The 22,039-nt window shown below is 31.7% G+C and overlaps 1 protein-coding gene across 1 annotated transcript in view; it reads right to left on the bottom strand.

Moving 5' to 3' along the window:
• LOC117784707 (zwei Ig domain protein zig-8) overlaps positions 1 to 16,211 on the bottom strand; it is an 83,230-nt gene extending 67,019 nt beyond the window's left edge. The window contains exon 1 of the mRNA XM_034622515.1: positions 15,868 to 16,211. Within this exon, the coding sequence (XP_034478406.1) occupies positions 15,868 to 15,937 (70 nt within the window). The 5' untranslated portion in view covers positions 15,938 to 16,211. The remainder of the gene's footprint in view (positions 1 to 15,867) is intronic.
• Positions 16,212 to 22,039: the final 5,828 nt, after the last annotated feature.

The following is a 22,039-nucleotide window of genomic DNA, read 5'->3' as shown; positions in this document are numbered from 1 at the left end:
TTTTCTGAGAAAAACAAATCTTAAACTTGAGCTGCGCCTTTACTCATTTAATGTTGTTAAACATACTATATTTATAGTTTTACAATTTGATAGATTGAAGGGCAATTTAAAATTGTAATACTGTTGAAAATTTGATTAAATTTAAATTATTAAAATATAAAAAATTGTGAAGAGATTTAATTTTTAATTTTTTTTTTATTTTTATTTTAAAAATATCTTAAAGCAATATGAAAATTAAATAAAACCAGTATTTTAACTTTTTATATAAACTAGCTTAAGCTGCCATAGGGTAGTACTTAAAAAAAATACAATTGATATACATTTAAGTCTTTAAAATATTTTATAAATTTAATTCTAAATACAAAATTTAAAGGCTACCAAGAAAAATATCTTGAAGTTTTAAAATTTTCCACAATATTTTTTCTAAAAATTAGAAGAATGTCATCTTTCTATTGCAGTTTATTAATTTATTTTCTTTATAATATTTTACTCTGATAGGTATTTTGTTAGCCTATACCATTTCACACTTCTCTCTTATTTTACAATCGTGTATCGCATTTTTTAACTCATCTGTTTAGTGGCTGGGCATCGATTGAATCTTGAGTTTTTGGCTGAATCCCTGCGGCTTCTTGCCTCTTTTTTGTTTCTTGTTTGATGCTAAACAAAAGTAAAGCAATTTGTGCGCCAATCAAATTGAAAGGCCGCTGGCTAAACTTTGTAACATTCTCTTACTTAAAGATCGCACTTTCTGATGCATAATAAAAAGCAGCTTAGGTTTGCTCCTGGCATAAAGCTGTACTGCAATTAACATTAAAAAACAAGCGACGAGCCGAAAAATCTATTTGCAAAAATGTTAAGTGGATTTGGCAGCACCTGCGTCTCAATATCTACTCACAATATAAGATTGTATATAGTGTGTATAGTATTTATAAGAAGAGCGAGTAAAACAACTCACAGCTGTTGCTTTGGGCCATAAAAAGCAAACTGAGACTCTCGAAGTTGTAACACAAACAGCCAAGCAAAAACCGCAGACACTTTCAATAACTTGACCGATATTTGTCTGTGCTGTGGCAACCTTTCCCTCTCTTTCCCTTTCTCCCTCTCTCTATGTCTCCCTCTATCCTTGGATGTGGTCAGATGTGTCTGTTTGCTCGTCGATTTTAATTACAGCGCAATATGCAGTAATAAAATCCAAACATTTTTAGCTTAATTAAGGCGCAGCTCGCACTTTCTACACAGAAAACAAATATGCAGCATTACAGCATAAAATCAACTTCAATCTATATCGAAATTATATTTAATTATTTAATTTGTTAACTGTCTCATTATACTTTAATGTATAAATTATATTCTGAATATCCATACTGAATGTATTTGAAGTAACCGTTTAATAATTTAAGAAAATTCGCAGATTTTGTATTGGAAAAACATATAAATTCTTTTTAATTTTATTATATTACTTTCAAATTTTATTATAGTATTAGATTCAATTGGTTTAACTCGTTTTGTAATTAAAAAAAGAGAAAAATATACAGTATGTACTATAAGAAACATCCTAAAATCAATATTTTAAAACTAAAGTAAAAAAATTAAACATTTTTTACTCTGTAATATTTGTAAGGCTCTTTGCCAGGCTTTTTCTGATAATTCAAAGCGCTGTCAAAACAGAGTCTGCAGATAACGTGAATAACCAAAGTAACAAAGCTCACACACACACAGAAAAAAAAGGAAACTGCCGCTTAATATTCATGGGAAAAGTCGACAAGTTTTGCGTCCAAAACAAACATTTGACGCCCCAGACACACACACACACACACATAGATACACAGACACACAGATACACAAGTAAGGCAAAATTTCTGAACGCGTTGCCATTTTGATCAGCCATTGAGGCGGCTTAATTACTCCGACGAGGCAAGAATATAGCGCAAAAAACGAAACGAGCTAACTATATATAGGAGAAACCACAGCAAATACAACAACAACCGCATTGAGTACAGGCAAAACATAAAAGTAAATTTGTGAGCGCATAAAAAGTTCAATAAATGTCGCTGCCATCGGCGTTAGCCATGAATATGAATGTCAATGGGCGATGATGCTGACCTGAACGAAGCACTGAACCCAAAATCACCACACAACAGCAGATACAACCTATATACATATATATATATGCTTGTGTATTTATGCGGTACAAAGAGAAGGTGTCCAATTGCGACACATTGTACACAAAGTGTTGCCTACTTTTTAGCGCAGCATGTTGAGCGATTCAAATCGATTGAAAAAATTTGGTTGCCTACTTTTGAGCGCAGCACAAAAACTGACAGGCAAAAAATGTAGCCAACTTTCGACACATGTCAATAACAAACTCATGTGAAAGTATTTTAAAAAAAAATAAATACACGTGAAGTTAATATAAATAAATACAAAATGTAAATATATAAAAATAATACAAAAGCAATGGATAAAATAATTGATTTTCATAAAAAAAAAATAATACAAGCTTAAACTTATAGGATTACAATTTTACCAGTGCATTTACGTTTTCATTATTATTATATTATAAATTTATTAAGCTTTGGTAAAAAAAACCAGTAAAAAGAAAGATAAAGTGGTTGCTGTAGCAAATTTCCTCACAGCTAAAGAAATGTTGCCTACTTCCAGGCTTATTTTAAAAACACACTATTATCAAATGTTGCCTACTTTTCCGGGCAAAGCTTATATACAAAAGCACTGACTGCAAATAGATAAAATATTATTTTCCACTTTTTATGGAGACACTTGGCACTTACTTAAGTATCAAGGATCAACCCAAAAACTGGATTAAGTAGGAAAGAATTGTTGCCTACTATTATTAAGCGCACATAAAAATGTCTCCTACAACAACTTTAATCGCTTTCCGTGCAAACAAAATGGCAAAGTTTAATTGCTTTCTGCTGTTTTTGCAACACCAACCAATTGCAGCGGTTGTTCTCGTTGTTGTCTTTGTTGTTGGCCACATGCCAGGCACAGCAGCCGCCTGAAAACGCTTCTTCTTCTTCTTCAGCTCCTGCTGCTGTTGCATTTTTCGACGGCGCCGTCTTTTTTTCTGTTTTTTTACACGGCACAAAAAAGCAGCACAAAAATTTAAGCAATGTGAGTTCATTGAACCAAATGTGGCACAACCACAGGCAGTTGCATCCACCGAAAAAAAAATATTAATATTGTCATGCCTCATAATTGTTAAACATGGTCATAAAACTGTCACACAACACGTTGCGACCATGGCCATAAATGTTAATTTTATTCAGTTTTGATAAACGATCGACAAATGGGCTTTTGACCTTTGGCCGGCAGTCTAATCAATTGCTAAATTAACCACGAACCAAGCAACAAGTTGTCAGTCAACTAAGCTTACTTTGTAGGCCCAATAGGTGTCTATAAAAGTGGCAGACGATTATTTTATATTATTCACAAATTGCTAAGAGTATTAAAGGCTTTAATTAGAAAAAAGTATCGAATGACTCTTATGAAAGAATGAGAAAATAATTCATTTTATTATTATATTAAGACTGTTTTTATAAAAGTAAATTTTACTATAATTGTTGATGAAATTAATAAAAGTCTAAATTATTTTATAATATAAAATTTAAATTTTAGTTTAACATAAAAATATATATATGAAAATTTGAGCAATAAATTAAATGTAAGAAGCATCATTATAATTGTAAATAATGCATTTTTTTATGCTAATCATAAATTATATAAAAATATAAATGGTAGTTTATCAATTACTTTTTTTGTAAGTCACAAACATTTCTGAAATACGTTTGACACGTTAAAGTTGCTTAAATTACTATGAAAAGTGAATTTATTTTCTTTATCCTGGCAACAATTACTAAGCCTGTGTAATTGTGATGCAGAAACAAACGAGTGAGAGATTTTGCATATCAAAGCATACAAAATAAAGTGTGCGGATGCCGACAAACGGGAAATGAAATACGTGTTTGCGACACACACACACGCAAAAAGAAATAGAGGAAAACAGAGAGAGTGAGAGTGAGAGGGGGAGGGGAAGGGGGAGAGGGATGGAGAGAGATATAATACAGAGAATGACACATCAACACAATGGCAAACTGTGTGGCATACAAACATCCCAAGACGAAATAAATAAATATGACACGCGCGAGCAAGCGCATGAGAAATGTGGCAGCCCTTTAGGCGCCACAACGTGTTGACAATACAACACTAACACTGTGTGCGGTATGAGATACCCTGTAACATATTGATCAACATTAATCCATAAATTTAATCAACTATAAACAACTTTTATTAAATTAAATAACAAATTTGCAAGTCTACTATATATAAAAAGAAATACTCCAGCATACCTTTATACTTAAAAAGTAGGGTATTTTAAACTAAGAAAGGTCTTGTGGAGGCATCAAATGAAAGCAAAACAAAATATTTCAATGAAAGTGGTCATAAATTTTACAAGAATGCTCATTTAAGCTAGTACAGAAATTTAAACAGCCTGTAAAATGTATCTTATATTCCGAAATACCCTGCAAAAGGTGTCCAATGCATTATTTACCAAGCTTGTAAATTTCCGTCCTACTAAAAGACACCCTTTAAGTTTTATATATTTTCCAAAACTTCTGTACTCAGTATTTTATATAAACGTTTTTAAATGTTAAAAGTAACTCCAAAAGATTTTCAAAAAGAATCTTTGACACTCAATAAAGGGTATTTAAGAGTACAATTTAGTCTGCTAAAATATTTGCAGTGCAAAGAAAAATGTATAACAAATATTCATTAATTTCACCTTAATCTGCAAAGTAGGCTTAAAATACCCTGTAAAATGAGCATGTTTTGTTGGAGAATAGAAATAGCAGCAATGCGGCAACTCAAAGGATTTGCTGCACTTTGTGTGTGTGTGTGTGTGAGCTTGTGTGTTTGGTTGTGAAATATGTAGAAATGACAAAGCAATAAAAGTGTTACAACACAGGCAACATGAACAACACAACAACAACAAGAAAAACAACAGAAACAGGAAGAGCAACAACAATTGCTGGAACGCGTTGTTGTTTCCTGCTAGTTGCTTGCCTGAAACATGTTCAAACAACACACACTCTCTCTCTGTCTCCTAATCTCCCTCTCTCGCTCTCTCTCTATGTGTGTGTGTGTGGAATTTTTAATATAACAGCTCAGGAAAAAGACAAGCCTCAAAAACTGTAAAACGTCTTCCATCTATGTAGGTTACTGGCACGCCTTGAGGTATGCAACCAAAGAATAAAGATCTTCGCCTTCCCATCCCACTTTCTCATCCCTCGCAACTTTGTACTATGGAAACCCAAATTGACTCTGAGCTCAAATTTTGTTTACTTAAAAAATTTCATTACTTTAGAGTAAATTTGAAATCTTATAACTTTGCCAAAACTCAACCGATTTTCATGCGGAATCTCATTTTCTTCATGATTTGGCACCCAAATTGATTCTAAATTCAATTTTTACACAGTAAAAAAATTTCATATTTTTCGACTATAAGCCAAGAATCATCCAACTTTCCATACCTTAGCATTTTTTCAAGAACTTTGATCTCTCACAACTTTGCCAAAACTCAACCGATTTTCATGCGGAACATCATTTTGTTCATGATTTGGCCCCCAAATTGATTCTACATTCAAATTTTATGCAGTAAAAAAATTTCATATTTTTCGACTATAAGCCAAGAATCATCCAATTTTCCATACCAACCCCTTGACATTTTTTGAAAAACTTTGATCTCTCATAACTTTGTCAAAACTCAACCGATTTTCATGCGGAATGTCATTTTGTTCATGATTTGGCCCCCAAATTGATTCTACATTCAAATTTTATAGAGTAAAAAAATTTCATATTTTTCGACTATAAGCCAAGAATCATCCAATTTTCCATACCAACCCCTTGACATTTTTTGAAAAACTTTGATCTCTCATAACTTTGTCAAAACTCAACCGATTTTCATGCGGAATGTCATTTTGTTGATGATTTGGCCCCCAAATTGATTCTGCATTCTAATTTTATACACTAAAAAAATCTCATATTTTTCGACTATAAGCCAAGAATTATCCAACTTTCCATACCAACCCCTTGACATTTTTTGAAAAACTTTGATCTCTTATAACTTTGTCAAAACTCAACCGATTTTCATGCGGAATGTCATTTTGTTGATGATTTGGCCCCCAAATTGATTCTGCATTCAAATTTTATACACTAAAAAAATTTCATATTTTTCGACTATAAGCCAAGAATTATCCAACTTTCCATACCAACCCCTTGACATATTTTGAAAAACTTTGATCTCTTATAACTTTGTCAAAACTCAAATGATTTTCACGCGGAATGTCATTTTCTTCATGTTTTGGCCCCCAAATTAATTCTACACTTAAATTTTGTTCACTTATAAAATTTGATTATTTATGTGAAAGCGCAGTCTTATAATTTTAATACTAACCCCTTAGAATTTTTTGAAAAACTTTGATCTCTCATAACTTTGCCAAAACTCAGCCGGTTTTAATGCAAAATATCATTTTGATCATGATTTGGCATAAATTGTATCTGCATTCAAATTTTATGGGCTTGGAAAATTTTATACTTTTCATATACCAATATTTTTTAATGGTTTGATACTTTTAGACTCGAAAATTGTATTTACTATCCCTGTGTTTATTTTAAAATGGCTTTATTTAATTTCTCCATTTAATTTTTCATCAAATTTTCAATTTGTTTATTCTTAAAAAAAATTATTTAAATGTCCGAATAATGTGCAAATTGCCCATAGTGCCGCTGTCTGTGGGTCTCTGCTCTATCTGTTCATAAAACGCAAAATGAGCATGTATTGCTACCAAAATCATTGAGGCCTACAAGATTTAGAGTCGTGCAACTGGTTTTTGCCACGCCCCCTCCATTGAGTGCCCTCCGCCTCCATCTTGTCAGCATACTTCTTACAAGAAGCCGTAACAGAAGCGCACATCGTTTTTACGACTTGTGTGTTGGCACTTTAGGTAAAGGCTTAAAACATTTTAGCCAGCTTTCAAGCAAACTTTCAACCAAGACGCAGCTGCTCAATGCCAAAGCGTTTTTTAATAGTCTTCCCAGTTTGTTGCTCTTCTTCTTCTTACTTCGAAGGTTTCTTCGCAAATGAGTCCAATTTATGATGGCATCTAATTTGCTGAAGAACGGAGGACAGAGATGGAGACTGAGAAGAAGACTGAGCTTGAGACGTGCATGAATTTAATTATATTTATGCCGTTGAAAATTAGTTGAAATCAAATGCATAAATTTCTTTTAGCAAAAAGAAATATAAATAAAATAAAAATAAAAATAAAAGGAAAATAAACAACAACAATGCGAGTTACGTGACTGAAATGCGATAAGCATAACAAAATTGTGCCAAATGCCTCAAAAAGACAACAAAAACACACAAACACACACACACACACACACACACATAAATCTCTATATACTTCAATGTGTGTGTGGGAGTCTGCGTGTGTGTGTGTGTGTGTGTGTGTGTGAGCGTACAGTTGTGGCAAAAATAAAAAACAATTTCAGTTTCCTTAGTCCTTGTAAGCGCTCACGTTTCGCCAAGCCAAGCAAAAAAAAATAGAAAAGCAGCAAATAAAAAAAATAAGTATGCTACAAAACGGCAGTAAACGACTACCAGATACCCTGTAGACAACTCTTTAATAAAAGATAGCTTACATTAAAATATAGAAGTAATTGAAGTTTGTATTTATCAACAAATTTTTTTTAATATATTTTTTGGAAAGTTATATGCCAAATTTCTTCACTCTAGCTCTCATTATATTTGAGATTGAGTTAATTAAAAAGTTTAACATACAATTGTTTCTTGGAAAATTTTTAAAATATGTCAAAAACATATCTGTCTGTCTGTTATACATTTTTTTTAACATATTTAAAAACTCTCTGCTACAGATTTTCACTCCACAAAGGGCATAAAAAGCAAGATGAGATGCATATTCATATAACTCCCACTCGTATTGCGTCTTGTAAGCGTACACAAAAATCCAACTGTCATATAAATGTCAAATCCATAAGTGTTGCGAAATGTTGCGGCTGAAGCGGAAGAAAAAAAAAAATAAAAGTAAGAAACTTAAGCACATAGAGACAAGCGACAGCTCAATAAATTTATTTCTAAAGGCAAAACACTGTATCTTGAAAGGGGCGAACTTTAGTCATCAAATCAGCGGAATATAAAAAACACAACAAATTCATAAATTAGTCGATGCGTAAGTGTATTTGAGTGGTCTATGAATATGCAAGAATCGACTCAAAGTTGTCTACTTCAGGATATGTTACATCATTGGTAGCTTTTTTATTTGAACGAGCACGTCGCATACATTTTTCAACAGATACTCAAGTTCCATATGCTGCTCAAGTCAACAACAACAATCTTTTAAAAGTTACCTTCGAGCAGGTGGAAAATTACAAAGTCTCACCAATGTCTAACCATTTTCCTTCAAGAAGACTTTTTTTTAAATAAACCCATTGATGGAGCAAATTAAATACTTGTTTCTATGTTATTTATGTTATATTATTTATATAATAACTTCAAAAATTATAATTTTCGCTTTGCAATGATATTTTTCTGTGATTTTAAGCCAATATGCTATGAAGTTAAATTCATTTCTCAATTCAATAACAATGTTTGAAAAATAAACTTAAGTCAAAAAAATTTGTTTTTGACAAAATATTGATTTTTCTGAAATATTAACCAATAAGTAAACTAGGTAAAAACTCTAATTAGTTTTTTTTGTTATAGAGAATTTAAAAACAATGTCCCAAAAAATTTATAGACTATTAATATTTTATTGTAGTATTAAGCCAAAATAAAGAAACTTAAATAATTATATTTTTAAGTAATAAAATAAATAAGAAACCAACAACTTACAAATTAATAAAAATATTTACTCGAATAATAACCTTAATTGGAAAGCAAATAAAAAAAATTGTTTCTTTATGTTTCTTTCAGTAATTTTCTTGATAAAAATTGGATGTCAAAATACATTTAAAGATTTAAATTAATTTAATAAAATTGTGTTCTTTATGTTTCTTTCAGTAATTTTCTTCATAAAAATTGGGCGTCAAAATACATTTTTAAATTTAAATTAATTTACGCTATGTATCTTTCCAACAGTTTGGTGTGAATAACCTGCAGCCCGTAGGCGATATACTCAAACTCTTATTCATATTCAAACTCATACTCAAACTCATACTCAAACTCGTACTTATACTCGTACTTGAATTCAAGTCTTGAATACACTTCTGGGCCAACGCGCAACGTGTTTGTTTTTCTGCTTTGCATACTTTGTGGCGTTGCTGGAGCTGCCTCATCGATTTGACGCTGATATTTTTGTGCGTGCCGCATGCCACATGCCACATGCCTCCTGTGTCTTCCCCTTCCTACACCCCCTGTGGCATGCGTGTCCATGTTCCTGTCCATGTCTAAGCGGTCGTCGCGCTTCATTCATCAGTCTGACACCAGTCAAGACTCCTCTACCTTCCCTTCTCTCTCCCCCTCTTCTCTTCTGCCCTCTCTTTGGCACTGTTTCGTTTCTTCTTCTTCACTGATTGCCAACGCCTTTGGGCCATAAGTTTGCTTTGGCATTTCATCAACTTCGCGCCCTCCTATAAAACCCTTGGGAACTTTATTCTCTACAGTTTATCTGACGGGAAGAGTATCTTCTTGAAGCATATGCATTAGATACTTGATTGGATATGAACATGTTTAACTGTCTGTCAGCGAGATAGCCCAGATTAGCATACGAAAGCAACCACTCGCAATTGGAAGAGGATTTCGTATTGAAATTGAATATTAACATTTCACTAAGTTGTTTATTATCTAGTCTGATTACAGTCTGATTGAAGTTGATGAGCCTAAAGATATAACTGTCTAACTGCCTATCTATCTATCTCTCTAAATATATAAAGCCTTTCCTATCTTTATTTCATATTTAGTTTTAGAAAAACTCTAAGTGAATATATATTTGCCGTAGATAAATACTTTTAACAAAAATAAAAAATATCACATACAATCAAAACATTATCTATAATTTTTGTTTTTGTTTTATTGCATTTTTATGATCACGCGACATGGTAATTAATATATTTTTAGTGTCATTGCAGTAATTATTAACAAGACAGTTGAATATCAGATTTATAACAATTAAATTACTCCAAAAATAAAGCAATTGCTTAGACGAATAAATTCAATCTTAAATTCTATGAATTTCAAAAGTAAACTATGTAAATTGTGTGGCTTTTTTACCTGCTGCTCTTTTTGATCTGCAGTGTTATATTTTGATTAATTTATAAAGAGATCAAAAGTGAATTGGCTGTGCATTAAACAATACTTCATTGTTGTTTTTTGTACAAGTACTCGTAAATCACGACAAGTGCAACAAAGGTCGTATTTTCGTATGCTATTGATGTGAAAATATTAGCAAAAATATTTAAACGCACACATTGAGCTGGCCAACAACTATGACTAAAAGAATGCCAAGAATAACAAAAGCAACAGCAACAACAACAATAGCAACAATTTGTTTATTGTTAAATGGCGAACAGCTGTGCAAATAACTGCAATTTACATTTAACCACATCCGTCGCATATTTTATGCCCTTACTAAATAAACACATAAAAAGCGAGAAAAAAACAAGGGAAAACCGCAAGTGTAAATATATTTAATAATAAACAATACAAACAAAACGCAACTTTTATGAATTCATTATTGAAACGCACACAAGCACAAATACACACGCACATTTATTTATTGAAAAGCAAATACACCCGAAAAAAATAAAAACAAGAACAAATTCTATGAATGAGAAACGGACTTTGAGATACCTGTCACAGAGTTTTGATATAAATACATTTTATCTATGAATTTTATACTCTTAAAGACTTAAACAAAAATTGCTGCATACTTTTGGGCGAACAACTTAAAACAATCATAATTACACCGATACTTCTGCGATCTAAATGTGATTTACTAGAATATTTGATAATAATGTTATGTCTACAAAACTGTGGCTTGTCTGTATTTTTAAGCGCACATACCCTTTTAGTTATATTTTAAAGTAATGGGTATAAAAAAGTGAATGGGTTTGCATAAAGTTTTGTTGTCGCCCTTCGTCTTCTATTTGGTGAATGGCCAACAAAGTGTGTATGTATGTGTGTGTGTGTGTGTGTGTGCGTGTGTGCCACACATTTTCTATTTGTATAAAACGAGTTGTTGTGGCACTCAACTCAACCAGCCTTCGCGCTGTGTGGCACTGTGGCAGTTGCATTGAGCTTGCCACCTGCCACCTTGCACCTTTTCAAACTGGACACACACAGTTACACACACACATACATGTGTATATATGTGAGCCTGTGGTTGCACCACACACCATTTTGACTTATTCAACATGCGTCAACGTCAACGTCAACTGCCAACTGCCAACTGGCAACTGGAAAATGGAAAATACTAACGTTATGTGGCAACAAGGGACATTTTCCATTTACCTGCAACTGCAACAGCGACGGCAAATTTTTGAACAGTTGATGCCGTCCAAATATCGCAACTCTCTTGCCTTTTATTAATTGAGTTCCTTTGCGGCATTTTTTAACGCATTTCATATAAAAATACTTCAAAGCAAAAGAGTATAAAAAAAATTGCAATAAGTTTCCTTGAAAAAACAGTTGAGTACAGGTTTTAATACAACAGACATTTAGGTTGTACATTGATAAAAAGAATAACAACGATTGTTTATAAGACACAATAAAATTAGCGGGCATAAAAATCGGAAATAAAATTTTAAAGTCCAAAAATTTAAGCTGGGAGTACTGACAAAATTTTATAATTAGTACCTCTTAACTAATAAATAAATTTATTTTTATATACTGCAGTTTTTTCAGCAAATAAATCATTTTTGAAACGATTTGTTAAGCATTACATATTTGTTTTTCTTTATATACATATATGCAAATATGTTAGATAAGTATCTTATCTTGTTCTTTGACATTCTCAATATAATTGTAAGTATTCAAAAACAAAACTTGTATATTTATTGCTTCATTAATCCCCTAACAAAATCAAGGATTAACTTATATTTAACATGACTGACAGCAATTATTCTTAAGTCTTGTCATGTGGAAAATGTTATATCATACAAATTTACATTAAAAAAGGCTTTTCGGAATTTGTACATCAAAGACAATAAAAATACTAAAATAAAAATAATTTTTACAGAATTTTAAGTTTACTTAAAGGTAAAACAATACAGCTTATAAGCAAACATAATAAATTTATGGCTAAATTTGTAAGTCAACTGGAAAAAAAAAGCAAACAAATTCCTAGAATTGATAATGAAGCATTTTGAATAAAGCAAAGCTTTTAGCAAAGGCAACAACATAAATAAGTAAAAGGAAAAATGTAAAATAAAACGCTGAAAATTATTAAATAAATTTCTTTTACCTGTGGCGGAATTCTGACATTTTTGCTTTGGGAATCTTTCAATTACGATAGATTTAAGCTGCAAAGTAATTTCTATTTGACTTTTATTTCGCCAAGTAGCTTTTAACAAAATGAAATACACACACACACATACAAACTGAGATGGATGGAGTGATAGATAGATAGATAGATAGATAGATAGGTAAGTGTATAAAGAGAAGGAGCAGGCGGAAAAAGTGAAAAAAAGACAAAGGTAAAACGGCAAACGTTGCAACAATTTGCAGCAGAAAATTACATTTGGAAAGCATTTCATTTGGAAATTACAAAGCAGTCGCAACACAATTCAACGCAGTCGAAGACAAAATGAAAATGCCAGAAAAAACCTGCAAATAGAAAACTGAAAGCGGAAAAATGGGAAAATGGGAAAAGTAAAATGTGAAATGTGAATTGTGAAATGAGAAATGAAAATGTTGATGAAATGCATTTAGGCAATGAAGACCCGCGGCAGCTGACAGCAAATTGCATCAGCAAACTTATTGCAGACACTGTGAGTTTGTATGTGTTTATGTATGTGTGTGTGTGTGTTGACTGTGTGTAAAGTGTATGGCTTTTAGGCACTCGCTGTGTGTTGCCTGCGAATGAGTGAATGGGTCCATCTGCGGTTGCAACAAACAAAAGCTGCCAACTTGCAACTATTTCACTTGTCAACTGCATCCACAACAGCAACAACAACAACAACGACCCTGAACGACAACAACAATAATAATAATAAAACATATTTTATACTTTCTCCATACTAACTAGTAAAACACCTGCTCTCTTTTCTAAAGATAAAACAGTTTTCGTACTTGTGAAAAAAGCTAAGAATTCGTGAAATATTGATTTAAGCTAAACTACATCAAAAGATTAAATAAAAAAAATATTTTCTTATAAAAATAATTATATTTGCATATTTAAATATACAAGATAGATTGAACCATAAAACCAGAACATTGACGAAATTTAAATCAGACTTAAATCTGAAGTACCTAAATTTGGTATAATTAAAAATTCAGTAATATAATGATTGATTCTTTCTGTATATGAAAAATTGTCTAGATTTTTTTTTAAATAACATAAGCTTACCTTCCCGTGTTATTTTTCTAAGTTTCTAAGTTTTCATTGAATTTAATACATTTTTATATGATATTATGTATTGAAATAATTTTTAAATACAATACAAGTAATAATATTAGTATTATTCATGATTATAAAGCAAGATTACGTATACGTTCATGTATATATATTTTTTAAGCATCAATTCCATGTTATATATATATATATTCTTTAGTAAAGACACTGAAGTACGTTTAAAGCCCAAGCATAAGTATCTCAATTTTTGCACAGTTGCACATTACGTATACGTATTAAAAGAAAGTAACTTTGTTTTTAATTTAAGCATTGCAAAACTTCTCAGCACAAAACTCGTAAGTTTTGTAACTTGTTCTAAACTTGAAAAACTTTATTTAGGTGCAAAATAGAGAAATTTTTGTTTGTTTCATCAGTTCATATCAAATATGTTTTTTACTCCTTTAAATGCCACAAGAACTTAATAAACCCGTTCACAACAAAATGGGTTTAGGTATAGCAACAACAAGCAGTAAAACAACAACAACAACAACCAGTAACTAGAACAACAACAACAACAACTGGAGGCAAGGCAACCGTTGCATTTACGAGTGCTTTCTGCTCGTTAGTTTGTCATCGTGTGTGGATTTCATTTTTGTTGTTACTGTATGTGTGTGCTGTTTTATTTTTCTAAAATTCACGTTTTTTATTTTATTTTTTTTCTCACATTTTTACGCTTCTTTTGCTTTTTTGGTGAGTGCAACGAATGCGGAGACTGAATTCAAAATGATATTTTATGTCAGTGTTGCAAAAGCTGCGAATGTTTGTGTGTGTGTGTGTGAGTGTGTGTATGGCAGACCATATGGAGATGGTCGGCCAGTTTGTGAAGCTGCCATTAACTCGAGAGGGTGCAAGGGAGGCGCTGAAAGGTTTTGATGGGGTTGAAGGGGCCTAGAGGGGCTGAGAGGGGTCTACAAGTGTTTAGCTGGCATTCAAAACTGGACTTCTCGTTGTTGCTGTTGTTTTTGTGACCTTGCCACACATGCAGAAATGAGCAAACAGAATGCATGCAACTTGACACGCCCACAAAGTTGGCTTTAAAGCTTAAACTAGCAACTGTAAATGTTAAAAGTTTCAAAATTTCTATTTTGATTTATATAATATTGCTTAGAAAATACTTGAAACTTATTTTAAATATTTACTTATGCTTCAATGCATAAATTAAAAGCAGTAGTTATATTCTATTATAAATTAGCCAAAAATAAACTATTTATTTACTACTTATTAACTATTTACAAATTTAAAATAAAAACGAGTTTTTGATTTAAAATTCATAATTAAACAACTGTTTTTGTGTTATTATTCTGTGTTACTTTTAATTTTTTTTTAATTATTTTTTAAATACTTAATTAATACGCTTAGTCCTAGTAAAATAAAAAATTAAAATTTGTATCATATACATTGTAACAATAAGCTTTTTGAGGCTGTCGATAAATTCGTCCTAAATAGAGACTTAGTTAAAATCCTATGAAATTCTTTAATTTTTTTAATTGTAGTTTTATTAATATTTGATACTTTTTGAGTACAAATTTGAATAAATGAAATTTAAATGATTTGTATTGTATACAAAATAAATTAAAGTCTCTCGTGTATTTTGTCCTTAACTCTAGTTTATGAATTTTTTCTTCATCAATGTTATTTAGCTTCATTTGCAATACATTAAATTTTATTTATTTCAATTTTTTTCCATAAATCCTTTTGGGTTGCCTATAGACTTTTTTTGGGGATAGACTTTAAGCAATTTAAACGCAATTAGCTCGCGATTGACACAGTCATCAAATTATACAAAGTCTTGCCTCCATTTTCCCACAAATTTACCCCCCTTTTTCACAATTTTCCCTCTTTTCCCCTTTTCCACCCCTGTGCTGGCAAATGACAATGAAACTTTTGTCTCGAAATTGAAATTCCTGTCAGCAAATTTAAAGAATTTCAATTGTGAAACATTCGCAGCGCTGTATTCCGTTTGCCGCCACGCCCCCAGCGCCCACCGCCCACCGTCTTAGCCTTTATTGTTCGAGCCGGAAATTAGACGAGAAATTCAAAGCGACAGAAAACAAAACGCAGGCTGAGAGCAATTAGAGCCGACGGCCTTATATTAGGGGTAGTCAAGGTAAGTATGGTAAGTAGTGGTAGGGTGGCACACGAAATTAAATGTGATACGAAATTAAATGAAAATAAATTGGATTATTTAATTAAAAAGAGAGCAGATTTCTGGACTCACCTTTGAGCAGCATCAACAGCATCCACAGCCAACTGATGAGCCAGTTGAGTAATCCGAAATTGGCCAACATTTTGTTGTGCGGGTTTCTCTTATTTTGTATCTAATATCTAATATTATTATATTTTGTTGGCCTTGTTATCCGCACTTTATTGTTATGATTGTTGTCGTTGTCGTTGTTGTTATTGTTGTTGTTGCTCTTCCAATTAGAGTCTGGCAACAACAACTTGTTATAAAAGCTCACTCGGGAGCAATAACAAAATGAGTTTCTTTCCCTTTTTTTTAATGTATATACCATACACATAGATATCTATATCAGAATCTATTTTTTTTTTAATATCCTTTTCCTTTTTTCAGATTTTAATTTCTCGCGTTGCTTTTTTTTATTAGTGTTTATAAATTTGCATTTAATATTAATTAAATTTTAAATTGAAATGCTTTTGTTTCTTTGCAAAAATGTGTGAATTTGTTTATCAAAGCATTTTAAAACTTATTAGTTAATGCACTAGTACATTTAGTTTTGATTTATTTCTGTATAACTTTAATTTCATTTCATTTAATTAAATGTAACCTATTATTTGAAATTCTATTCATTTAATATTATTTGACTTGGTTATTTATCCAATTGAACTTGCTTTTAAATTAATTCTAGCTTCACTGCTATTTTTATTATACGCGTTTATTTATCCAGTCAAACTTTCTTTTAATTTCTTTTCATTTTCTTTAAAATTAAACGTTATTTTATATTTCTCTCTGTAGTTTTTAATATTTATATTATATTTTATTCCTTTTTTGTTGCGCTTAAAACTTTGTTTTCTAGCTTGGATTTATTGTAGTTTCAATTTTAATCAAAATTAGCAGTTTCCACGCATAAATCATACGCCATGTGTGCCTCAAAAAGTATGCAACCCAAAACAATTGTTATTGTTGATTTGCTTTAGATAACGTTAAGGATAACAAAGTAATTTATCTTGTTGTTTTGCGGCTTAGCACTTGCAACACCACACCACACTTTGCAACACTGTTGACACCACAACAACAAGAACAAATGTTTCGTTTTGTTTTTTCTTTTTTTTTTTGGGTGAAAAGTGCTTTTGCTTGTGTGTATTTCTGTCTCGATGACAGTTGTTAGATTGATGGTATCAACACCATTTGATTACCGCTTTTTGTTTTTGGGTTTTTGTTTTTCCAAATGTTTTTGTTGCTGTTATTTTTGGTAAATTATGCATGTGTTTATTGCACCTTAATCACCCAGCCATTAACTGGCCATTAACACGCACAGTTCTGGCCCATTAAGCAACTCCAGCCAACAATCAAAACACACAACCAACACACACAACACTCACACACATGGAAAGCTTAGTTAAGCGTGTCGCAACACTGTTCGCCACACTTGCAACACTTGACAACACTTGACGGTCGACTGTCGCAACGACACATAAATCAAAAACGCGTGCTTCACACTCGAATCGCAGTATTAAACTGAACGGTTCGCGTCGCTTTCCAATTCGTCGCTCGTTTGCCGCCGACCACGAAGTGCAATTTAACGAAGCAGCGCATTCGCCTCGGCTCGTTAGACGTCGCGACGCAGCGTAGCTAAGAGCGTGTAAATACGAGAGAGCAAAAGTGAGCGCGCTCTCTTTAGTTGGAGCCACAGCAGAAAATGTTCCTGTTGTTCCTGTTGTTCTTTTCGTTCTTGTTGTTCTTGTCAAATTATTGGTGCACGAAATTACAGCCGAACTTTTAGAGTACTCTTAAGTTCCACATAGTACGTAGTGCTTCTTGTTGATGCTATTTTATTTATTATATTTGTTTATAGTTGTTGCTGTTCTATATATTGTTGTAATTCTTTATACATATTATGAAATGCACAACTGCTGCAGATGTATTTATTTATAAATAAAAATATAGACTGCTAAAACAGAGCTGAAACTCTATGTGTGTATTTATTACTTTTAAATGTATTAAATAAATTATTTATTTATTTATTTCTTTAAATAGTCAGCAATATTTAAAGATAAAAATTATAAATATTGTTTTTCATTTAATTTAGGGAGTATCCCAGAAAATTTTAATCAACAAAAAAAATAGTTTTATCTCGAAAAGAAATTAATCATAATCAATTCAAAAATTTTTAGCTTACTAATAGTAATCATAATTTTTCTTTACAATTTTTAAATATAACTGGAAGATATGTATTATATTGTAGGCAATAAAATCATTGCATTTATGTATTTACAGTCATTTATGTATAACAGTCACTTTTTCTAGTAAAAAAAAATAACGTTTAAATTTAAATATAGATTAAATATAGAGCGTCATTTCAAGACTGATTTGACAGCCGAATAATCTTTTTAACTGTATTTTTTTTAACAAAATACTTAAAATACTTCAAAAATTACAAAAATAAAATGCTGTCATAATCTCTTTTTATGTCTTATACCATCAATATCATAAAACTAAAATTTAATTTTAAGGTTTTATATTTTTTTTTAACTTTTCGTTTTAAACTGATTCAAAACTGACCGTCTCAATTGAGAGTTGTTGATGTAAAACTGTAAACTAAGCAACTATGCCATGACCTAGGTCAGTTAGCAGCGTATAAGAGTCGCCGTAGCCACTCTTATACTGCAGTCCAAATCGGACCTTAAGAGAGAATTTCCTGCTTTAGGCGAGCAAAGGAGACTCTTTAAAACGTTTGACTAACAACCAAAAAAATGCATTTTTAATTAATGCTTGTAACTAGTTGCAGCAACTTTTTTACGTGGTTTTATTATTGCTAAATAGATACACAAATACATGTAAAAAACACACATACACAAACACACGAAGTTTCAATCAATTTGCAAAACTTTTTAATTACAAGTCAATTTCATTTAAGCAAACAAACAGATAATAAAGTCAATAGCTTATATGCTGCACAACACACACACACATGCACACACACACACCAATACCAATACACACATAGATAGTTGAAATGCTTAAATCAATTAAATTAATTAGCACCACGAAATATTTGAACGATGCAGCGATAAAACTTCAACTTTCTGCCCTTTTTTATCCACATTATTTAATTAATTGCTTGACCAGCTGCAGTTCTCAACAAATAAGATCAAGGCAAACAAATGTGCTCGACTTCGATTTACCCTGTGGTCAGTTCTAAGTGCACTGCACACATTTTAAATTCCCACACAGGCTAACAAATACAAAATCCGGATTGTAAAATAAGAATGTGTAGGTTATTTTTTAAATTATGAAACTTCAAGAAAATAAAGTAAAAAAAATAGTAATAACAAAAAGAAATTCCGTGTTTTAAATACATTAATATTTACATTAATATTATTGGTTGAATCTAAGCACTTTGGTCGAAAAAATGCGTTAGTTCTGTTTTTATAAGCTTTTCTATTCTTATGGAATTAAAATTGTTAAAAAATATAAGTTTTTATTGTATTGTAAGCTATAAAAAAAAGCGCATATAAATAAAATTCTCTTTTATGTAAGGATCCTTCAAAAGACAAGGACATAAACATCAGATTTTTTTATTATCCACATATTATTCCAAAAATAGACTAAAGAAAATACTCAACTCTTTTTTAACATAATTAAACAAATATGTGATTTTTTATTGTGTTAAAATAAATACATAACTTACTGTATATACCATATAGAGACGCTGATTTAATGTGCCGACTGTTACAATTATTTTTAATAAGTTTTAAAAGACTTTTCAATCACATTTTCAATGCGTTCGAGTATAATTAGTCGTGTGTGTGTGTATGTGTGTGTGTGTGTGTGTGTGTGTCAGTGTGAATTATGTAACATCGTTTTTGACTTATAAATGCTGAGCCAAGGCCATGAAAATTACAAGTTTTACTTAAGCCAAAAGTTGAGCTTGTCTCCGTCTTTTAAATCCCCTCTCCCACTCTATACCCATCTCTATTTCTACCTCTATGGCTGTCTCTATCTCAGGCCGCAATTAGCGACCCATTTTTCAATGAGGCACGTGTCAATCGCTTGCGGACCATGCCCAAAAGCCGATTAGACGCCCCCACAAAGAAAAGAAAATTAGATAAGAAAAGAAAATAAACGAAAAGTATGTGAAAAGTGAAAAGCAAAGTAAACTTTTTAATTGAAACAATTTGTAAAAATAAAATAAGTAAAGCAACAGCAGCAATAACAAAAACAACAACAACTGAAGACAGCAACAGACAGTGGCGAAACAAAGTTTCGTTCCAGCTGCTTTTAATCTTGGCCAAGGGCTAAGAAATCTGGCTAGTATCTGTACAACGTAACTTCCCTCCCTCTCTCTCTTTCTCCCTTAGTATTTGTCTTTGTTAGCCCAGTCAACAAAGAGAGGAGAGGTTTATGAGTTTATGACATTGTCTGATTATAATCCGATAATAAGTCGAGTATTTTTCCGATTTAATAACGCGATCTCAGAGACTATAACAGTTGGAGTAAGAAAATCTGGTGACAATACTCCTATATATGTATACATATGTAAATTAAAAATATTTAATAAATAAATAAATTTTATAACTATAATCTTGAAGTTTGGCGCACAAAGTTTGTGTTTTTTTTTAAATGTTTACTGAAAATTTCATCTCGATCGCTTGATTAACAAAGAATTTATTTAGTTATTAATAATTTACTAAAATCCAAAATTTTTCAAACTAAAAAATAGAAAAGAACGCTAGAATAAAACAAACACATACAATGTTTTAAAATTTTTATGAAATTATGTGAGTTTGATTGCATTTAGATTGTTTTTTTTTTTACTTAACTTTACTGCTACTGGGCATCTAAAAGTCGAGCAACTTTACTATCACATTTTTACTTGCCTTTGTCTTTGTCTTTATATTTATCTTAGTCTGTTGTTTGCGTGATTTCTTTATTGAATTATGCGGCTGCTTTAACACGATATCAGGATACCTCGAACCGTATTGATTTACCATAAAAGGAAGCAGGGGTGACAGAAATACGGGAGGGAGGGAAAAAGAGAGACAAGGGAAGAGTATATCGCATAAATTTGAAGCATTTGGCCAAATCATTATTCGAATCAGCGTCTGCACGCGCTTAAAACACACACACAATTGGATTTTGTCAAACAAATCAAAAATCTATTAAGCACTCCCCTTCACACCCCCACAATTTGCAGCCCTAGCTTCAGTTACCCCGTCCCCACCTCTCTTTCTCTCTCACTCTCTCTCCCATATCTCTAGCGGATTTCTTGCGGTCACGTGTCAGACGAATTGCAATAATATCGCACCACGTTGTTGACATTCGTTAAAGCGACCAGTTGAGTTAAGACGACTCGATTCGACTCGAGTTGAGTTGAGGGTTGTTACACCCTGTACTTTAAAAAATATTAAGAGTCTACAAAGTTTATGGAAATGCTTTAAGCAGACAGTTGGAAGCACTTCTGAATCAAAACATAGGCAAAATAACGATCACAATTAACATTCCCCAAGAAAATCGGGTAAAATATGACAAAGTTATGACAGTTTTAAGTTTTTGAGGTAGTGTACAGGGGAAAGAAAGGGAAAAATGGACAGTTAAAAACAAAAAATTTGAATTTTCCAATTTTGATGCAGAACTAAAATAGAGGTCAAATTATGATAAAATTGGTATTCCGCAAGGAAATCGGTTAAGATTTGACAAAGTTATGTCAGTTTGAAGTTTATGAAAATGGGTCAAGGGAAGAGTATGGAAAAAATGGACAGTGATCGAAAACATGGAAAAAATGGACAGTTAAAGAAGAAAAATTTAATTTTCCAATTTTGATGCAGAATGAAAATGGGGGTCAAATAATGACAAAATTGATATTCCGCAAGGAAATCGGTTAAGATTTGACAAAGTTATGTCAGTTTGAAGTTGGTGAAAAAGTGTCAGGGAAGGAGAAAATGGACAGTGATCAAACTATGCGAAAAATAGACAGTGAAGGAAGAAAATTTGGATTTTCCAATTTTGATGAAGAATTAAAATAGATGTCAAATGATGATAAAATTGATATTCCGCAAGGAAATCGGTTAAGATTTGAAAAAGTTATGACAGTTTGAAGTTATAGAACTTCGGAAAGTACCGAAAAAATGGGCAACAAGGAATAAAAATGGAATTTTTTTATTTTTAATGCAGAATCAAATAAGAGATCAGTTGTCGATTTTACAATGTT

This window comes from Drosophila innubila (assembly GCF_004354385.1).
Source record: "Drosophila innubila isolate TH190305 chromosome 2R unlocalized genomic scaffold, UK_Dinn_1.0 1_C_2R, whole genome shotgun sequence".
Lineage (NCBI taxonomy): Eukaryota > Metazoa > Arthropoda > Insecta > Diptera > Drosophilidae > Drosophila > Drosophila innubila.
Note: the sequence above shows the minus strand (reverse complement) of the source record. Positions and strands in the feature narration are given on the sequence as shown.